At 34.3% G+C, this 8,502-nt stretch overlaps 1 protein-coding gene across 1 annotated transcript; it reads left to right on the plus strand.

The window, feature by feature from the left end:
* Window positions 1-728: 728 nt before the first annotated feature.
* On the plus strand, window positions 729-3,799 carry LOC110689771 (COBRA-like protein 7). The gene is made up of 2 exons (XM_021866573.1): window positions 729-1,437; window positions 2,169-3,799. The coding sequence occupies exons 1-2, from the start codon at window positions 903-905 to the stop codon at window positions 3,593-3,595; spliced, it is 1,962 nt and encodes a 653-aa protein (XP_021722265.1). The 5' UTR covers window positions 729-902; the 3' UTR covers window positions 3,596-3,799.
* The last annotated feature ends 4,703 nt before the right edge of the window (window positions 3,800-8,502 follow it).

Genomic DNA, 8,502 nt, shown 5'->3' on the forward strand with positions numbered 1-8,502 from the left:
TATACCCCTTGTTCTTTGACAAAATTGTACAATCTGAGTTTTAGATAACCATAATATACGTTACCAACAATGCTGTTTTCGAAATCACAACTAACAACAAAGAATTAAAAAAAAATGATTCCCACACACATAAATCAGATTTCGAACCATAGGGTGAATAACATACGAAAGAATGACAAAAACAAAATTCATTTACGAATTTTTATTGGGATTTTAGGCCGGATTTGATAATACATTAGCAATTAACAATTACTTTGGGAATGGGTGGCTAATCTATGACATGAATAAAGAACATTGAGGAACATAGATGAATAATTTTAATTTTGTGATTTTTTATTATTAGTATAATTTTGAAAATTAATTAGTATTATAAAAATAGATTTTCATAATTTATAATTATGCATTTCTAAAAAAAAATGTATTAAAAAGGAAACATAATATAAATACAATTGTAATACATCATGGACATTAAAAATAATTCAGAATGAAATCAAAATACTAAATACAGGCCAATCAAATTTCGCCATGTCAATATATTGTGGTGCCTTTTTTGAGGATTGACATTATAGAATTTTCACGCTAGCTAGTTACCATTGAATATTTGATAAAGTCCATTACAAGCAATAATGCATTATAAAAACTTGCCCACTAAACCTTATTTCTATTCTACTAGTACGTAATGCATGCATTAGACAGTGTAACTATTATAACCGTAAGACCTAATCAACACGTACGACGGACCAATTCTCATCAAGTTCCCATTTATCACCATTTCATATATATCAATATATCTTTTTCATGCATATGTAACACTCCTAATTTCTTTCTTACAAGCAAATACAGCTTCATTCTATTATACTAAATCTCCTTAATTAACTCTCTTCCATTCAAACTAATTAAACATGGAAAAACTATTAACATTTATTTTCTTTACCATACTATATTGTCTTTTCTTTCTCCCTACATCAATTATTTCCCAAACTCAAAACATTTCTTCCTTGTGTAATGGCATATTTTTACAGTACACGTACACCCGGGGCGAGCAACTCCCCCCGAACATCACGGCCTCGGACCCAACAGACCAACCATATAAGTTCCAATCAACGCTTTATATCCAAAACAATGGCTTACAAGAGTTGAAGTCATGGAAAGCTTTTGTAGGGTTTCGACACGGTGAACTTTTAGTGTCTGCCTCTAATGCTGTGCTTCTTGATGGCTCACCTTTACCTGCTAATGTTTCGAATGACACCGTTTTTACTGGCTACCCTACGACGGACTTAAAGACCGCGGTAGAGACTGCCGGGGATTTAGCTCAGATGAGTGTTCGAATTGAGTTGGTTGGTACTGAGTTTGGTGTTTCACCGGAAGATTTTCCTATGCCTTCAAATATTAGCCTTGCTAATGATGGTTTTATATGTGCTAGTCCTACTATGCAAGGTATGAAACCATAATCATAGCTTAAATTTTCAAATTCGATATATGTTCTATTAAAATAGTCGGTTGAGTTATTAGTTTTGGTGGAGATTTAATTTAATTTTTATACTCGATATATTTTAACAAATTAGAAGTCAATTACATTAGTTAAACTTATAACTAATTCATAATCGTTCCACTTTCCTACATCACTATAGCTCTAGAAATCTTAATAAATCTATTTGATTTCTTGCCAAGTTGCCATTATGTCGTGTTTGATCTGGTCATTTGTAACTTAATACTTATAATAACATTTGTGATTTTAAATAAACTAATTTACGCAGTACAATATAAATAAAATCAAAGTAAGATCAATAGGTCTTGGTCGAATATATACAACAATGTGTCAACAAGGTAAAAGTCATAGTAGAGGAAATAGCTTTAGTTATACCATGTAAAAATACAACCGGTTGTACAGTGTATTGTTTAACTACGGAGTATATACTAAGAGTGTTAATCACCCTTGATTAAATATAGAATAATTAGCTATTTGCAAAGTTGACTTTCTATGACTAAGTTTGTTGTATACAATATACTTTTCATTATTGTATACATAATAAATCTTGCCATGAATGCAGCTATATATGTGCTACGGAGTACTAATATATAAGCCATTGCATATTGCTTAGAAATGTTTTTGGAAGACAATTATAATCCTCTATTACGTTTTTTTTCATGGTCATTTATATATGCAGGGAACACTAGTATGTCTACATGTTGCATACGAGATCCTAATGCTAAATCAACCATAAATGCAACAGAGCAATTCCTACCTCGACAAAGTGGAGATTTGAGCATAATGTACGATGTTATATCAGCATATGAATCGAACTATTGGGCGCAGGTGACTATTTCAAACCAAAATCAAACAGGGCGCCTAGACAATTGGCAATTAAGTTGGGAATGGATGAGAAAAGAGTTCATTTATTCTATGAGAGGCGCTACACCTTACAAAATAGACTCCTCAAAATGCATCTTTGGTGACCAAGCTAAATTCTACCAAAGTCTTGACCTTTCGAGGGCCTTAAGTTGTGAGCATAAGCAAACGATCATAGATCTACCGCCGACTTTGGCAAATGATCAAACCCTAGGATCAATCCCTTATTGTTGTCGAAATGGTACAATTTTGCCTTCAACCATGGATCCAAGCATGTCTATTTCCGCCTTTCAAATGCAAGTGTACAAGATGCCACCTGACCTTAACGTGACCATTTTTAACCCGCCACAAAATTGGAAGATCAACGGAACATTTAATCAAGACTATCAATGTGGGAATCCAATTCGAGTGAGCCCTAGCCTCCTACCTAGCCCTAATGGCCTCCCGGTACAAGTGGAAGCAATTGCTAGTTGGCAAGTGGTGTGCAATAAGACACGAAGTAGCACAAGACCCCCAAAGTGTTGTGTGTCATTCTCCTCTTTTTTCTATGATTCCGTTATCCCTTGCAAAACATGTGCATGTGGTTGCCCTAATCCGAGACAAGAACAAGCTTGCAATGACACCGCGGATGCAATTGCCTTACCATCTTACGCCCTTTTGATTCCATTTGAAAATCGAACTAAAATAACCACCGAGTATGCAAGACTAAACCATATACCCATATCCAACAATTTATTACCTTGTGGTGATAATTGTGGAGTCACCATTAATTGGCATTTGTCATCGGATTATCGAAAAGGGTGGACTTCTAGGGTTACACTTTTCAATTGGGGTGATACCAATTTCTCCGATTGGTTTGTGGCCGCGGAGCTTGACAAGGCCGGAGGTGGGCTAGAAAGGGTTTATTCCTTTAATGGAAGTTCTTTGCCGGGAGATAGTAGCACAATTTTCATGCATGGTTTTCCAAGTGGAAATGATTATCTTCTAGGGCAAGTAAATGGATCCAATCCAAACAAAGATCCTAAGCGTCCGGGTACTTTGCAATCAGTGATTTTGTTTGATAAGAAGAAAACACCGGGGATTAATGTGGCTCGCGGTGATGGTTTTCCGACTAAAGTCATCTTCAATGGTGAGGAGTGTTCTCTTCCTACAATATTACCAATTAACTCGGCTTCCATGGTTAGTTCTACTAATGGCATGTATAGCATGCTTATAACCTTGGTTCTAATGTTTATGTTACATTAATGGTGAGATTTTATTTCTACAAATGAGACTTAAGTTTATTTTAAGAATAATTTATTTTAATTTAATCATGATTATCATGTACTGTGTATGATGGGAGAATGAATGGAAGTCATAATATAATGTTGAGGGCAACATTCATGTATATGACTGAAAAATCGATTGATTTGGATGTATCATATTAATATTAATATGTTATAATTTGAAAAGTAGTAGTAATCAACCAATACAAATAGTTTCAAAACACTAATGATTAATTAGCTCACAATTATCATCAATTGTGAACCCTAATAAATAATTAACTTATTCTTTGTACAATGCTTTATAGTAATTAAGATTACCTAAAAAATTAATATGTTCAAAACTTCCTTCTATTTTGTACCATTTCAATCAAAATTGAATGTGGTATCATTGTAACATAAATCATGTACATAACTCTCATATGTATTATTCGCTTGCTCCTCGATTGATGTAGTCTCCCCAGAGTTACAAGTATCCAAACCCTCCTCACTTTTAACATTGTTTTTCAGTGAATATGCATGAACTTTTGTTGAACAATAAGCATATGAAACAACAGGATGATATATAACATTACCACCATTTTCAACATGATGATGAAGTCTCAAGTTTTGAGGATGTGAATTCAAACTTGTGAAATCTCGTACTTGAAAAGATGACGAGTTTAGAAGAACTTGTGCTCGAAAATTATGCACATCTATAGGAGATATAAAAGTCTTGCCTTCATTTTGATGTTGGGAAATTTGTTCATATCTCTTATCATAAAGACGATATTTCTGCATCAAACCATTATACTTGTATAAAATTGTGATGCATCACAAATGAAATATAATTTAAATCTCTCAAATTGTAGTACTAATACCTGTAGCTGGCTAGCAACAATTTCTCTAGTTAAGCCAGGAACATTCATTATTTCCAAAATCTTTTTTGGAACTACCTCTGCATTCTGTTATAATTTTTAAAAGAAATAATATAGATCAGTAAACATGAATGTGTTCCAGAATTATAGTATAATAATACTACTACTTTTTTTTTTTTTATTTATTTATATTACAAATTAAAGGAACAGCAATAAGGAAAAGAAGCATATTATTCTTCAAAAAAAAAAAAATGATAAAAAATAATTAATTGTTTTCTTATTTGCAATAAAAACAATAATATAACAATAGTGGAAAATGATAAAAGATTTCTAATAACATGTTAAAAATTAGAAACATTATTTATTTTCATTTTTAAATAAATAAATGTTTAATAAAATTTTCAATTTTACAAATTATGGTAAAATATCCAACTATTTGCCAATTAATAACAATTCTTATTTTGTTGACAATCTCACTCTTTAGCCCTGAAGTTTGAATATACTCCGTAATATAGACACTAAAATTTGTAATATATTACAATGTATAATGTAACACATATTTCAAATGTTTGCTTTAACACATGAACGTTGGAGTGAAAATTAAATATTCTACTTTTGTTCAGTTAATTTTAATAAAGTAGTAAAAATGTTTAAAATACTCCTATGTTTGTTAAACATATTATTTTGGGATATTCTCAATGGTAACCCCCAACTTCTGCTACTATACATACCAACGGTAACCCCCTTTTTTTTTTGGATCATACAATATAACCCTATTGAATTAAACTGAACTGAGCTGAAAGGATCAAAACAAAACTGAAACGAACTAAACTAAATTAAATTGAATAATTATTATTATAATTAATTAGTATAATAAAAATTATAATTAAAAAATTACTATAATAATTAATGCATAATTATAGTCAAACTTTTTTAGCGGAGATTTTTAATTTTTTTTGGAAGATTTAGCACACATTTATTTTTTATAAAATGTGTTGTTGCTCATAATAGCAATTTGAGACACAAGCAAATCAACGAAACAAATGAAAACTCTAACCGGAGATAAACAAACCACATTGCAAAAATAATACAAAGACAAACAAATAAAAAAACCTCTAATTGGACTGTTGGATTGAATCGAATAGAATAATACCAGTAGTACTTCAAATATACACCAACCCATTAAGAAATTTTTTTTTTCAATAAACAAATTTCACATCACTAATTCTTTGAATAAAGTCGATATCAATTCATGTTTTTGCAAATATTATCGGTAAAAGTAGTGGGGGTGGTCATGCAATTGAAATGAAATTGTATTATCTATTCTTTTATATATTTTTATGTTATTACTAGTATAGTTAAACACACAAACGGATATGATTTCATTATAAAAACTTCAAAAGTATACTCACGTATCTAAATTATGTTTCATATTCATATAAGTGGAGGTTAACCTATTAATTGATTAAAGTTTTACGGTTGTAACCATCCTTATGAAGCTTTGATTATATCCTACATATTAGTAGACTTTTGCTTTCTTAAAGGCAAGATTTGTGTGATATTTACATGTATATATATAATTAAAACAATAACAGATTTTTTACAAATGGTTTGATCACCAAGAAGACGAGAAACCCTTTTAAGTATTGAACTTTGTCCAACCAACCTAGCTACATGCATGGTTCTTTAAACAGAAAAATCACTATTGTATCGCATTATTTTTTTTATTTTTTGGAAGTAAACCTTAATGGAATATAGATATCATCAACATTCAACAATACATCTAATTTTTACCCAATTAATAATTAAAGGATGTGAGTTATGTTAAAGATACTCAGGTGTGTTTGTACATAAATTATATGATTAGATATTTAAATTTTGTTCCTAAAACCTACTAACTCCCTTTTTTTTTTTCTATTCACTTACTCCATACTATTTATTGTGTAAAGTATAGAAAATTTTGACCATCCATTGCTACAAATGTACAAATCTAAAATTATCACTTGTGATTGTGTTAGAATTGTTTCATTGTGTAATGTCCAAATATCTAATTTTCATAATTTACTTTAGTATGCAATTAAGGATATAGTTGGTCAAACACTCAAACATGCATGTTGGCCACTGCACAAGTTGCAAGTGAGTAGAACAAAGACGGAGGAAGCATATATGTATCATACAATCTACACCATGGTTTTTTCAACATTAGTTTCTTAATTTAATTTATATACTAATCACTAATGAAATTCATCCATGATACAGGTCACATATAAATATATATTGTCAAGTCATACTCTATATATCATATTAAACCAATGAGCAACATACATATATAACATCTTTGAGTTTTTAAATTGTCCTGCTTTAATTGTCAATTTGTTAGGAATTACGTACGGTTTGAGTTTGTGTTTGAAATTATATTATTCTTTTAATAAGAAAGTAAAATAAACAAGTAAATAACGAGTTTATTAGAGAACTTACTTGCACTCCCAATCTGATTAATTGCTTCTACAAATTTAGCATGAAGCTCCTAGACCCTTTGTTTTTTCTTCGTAGTTGCATCATCATTTACTAGTTGTTTGGGTCCAATTTAGTCCAATTGGGCCTAGTCATTAAATGATCCAATTAAAAGCCCAAGGTCAAGGTTCAACTCTCCAACTGTGCTAAAGTCAAAGATCAGTCCTCAAGGCAAGTCAATTGGGCTAAGGCCCAACTTCTCCATATATGCAAAGGTATAAAAGCCATCAATATTACATTCGTACATTCATTCAAACAAAGCCTCAAGCAATTAATTCTCTTGCATAGTGCTCTCTTTCTACACACTGTAGTGACTTTAGCATCGGAGGGGCCTTCCTCGGCAGCACCCCCGAGGCTAGTTACGTGTGTTTACTGTGCAGGAAACCTTCGGCCCAACATCACTTGGACCGAATCCAGTCTTCTCCACTTCATCGGACCTTCGACAAGGTCCCATTGTTTTCACCCGAAACAATTTGGCGCCGTCTGTGGGGAAGACTTTCAAAAATCTTTAAGCCAAGTTTCTAACCAAAATCATCTTGCAATTATCTTAGTAGCAATGGCTAAGAACCGCAAGAGCAAAAGCCTCCGTCAAGGAGCAGGCGAAAAGCCTAAAACCCCTACACCATCACCCTCACCGGACCGGAACTCTCCCAAGGGTGCCACCTCGGGGGGAGGATCATACAGGGAGGATTCCCTTTCTCCCGTAATTCATAACTCTCATCATAGGCCGAGTCACTCTCGGTCTAGCAGGGGTCAGTCCGATCATAGGACACATTCAGTGCCCCAAAGCCAACCATCGACTGTGCGCTCTCATTCCCATACTCAGCCGAGGACCCCTTTGACGGGGCCCAGCTCGGAGGAGGTGGCAAGAGCGCTGGCAGTGCTCATGGAGGCAATGAGGGCACAAAATATGCCGCCACCTCGTGATCGAACTCCTCCACATACCCGGCATCAGCGGAGGAAGCTAGACCATGATGGTGGGAAGCTTCCTTCCTTCCGGGAACTGGAAGAGTGGGAAGAGGATACCTGTAAAACTGAAAAAGAGAGGAAAAAGAACCCTCAATTTTTCAAAGGATCCTCAACCTCCCGACCAGAAACGCATAAGAGCAGCAGCTCAGCTTCTCGGCCAGAATCTGCTCACCGAGAACAACCTGAGACTGTTCGCCGAAGCGTCCTCGACCGACTCGGCGGCAAGGAACCGAGCGTGCACAGTCGCCTCTCGTTCCCTGCGGCCGAGGCCCATACTTCCCAGCCAGGGACGAAAACCACTCCTACCTCTCTAAGAGGGCGGAGCGCGGTCCCTTCGGCCAGGAACAAGGGCAAGGCCGTTATGCTACCCGCCAGTTCGCCATTCGAGCAATGGATACTGGAAGAGCACGTGCCCACGGTTAAAATACCGTCGCACATCACATATGATGGGACTTCGGATCCGAAGGACCACATTGCCTCGTATGAGGCTCATATGCATCTTTGCCCCAGATCCGAAGCGACTTGGTGCAAATATTTCCCAACCACTCTC

The sequence above is a fragment of the Chenopodium quinoa genome, unplaced genomic scaffold, assembly GCF_001683475.1.
Source record: "Chenopodium quinoa cultivar QQ74 unplaced genomic scaffold, ASM168347v1, whole genome shotgun sequence".
NCBI lineage: Eukaryota > Viridiplantae > Streptophyta > Magnoliopsida > Caryophyllales > Amaranthaceae > Chenopodium > Chenopodium quinoa.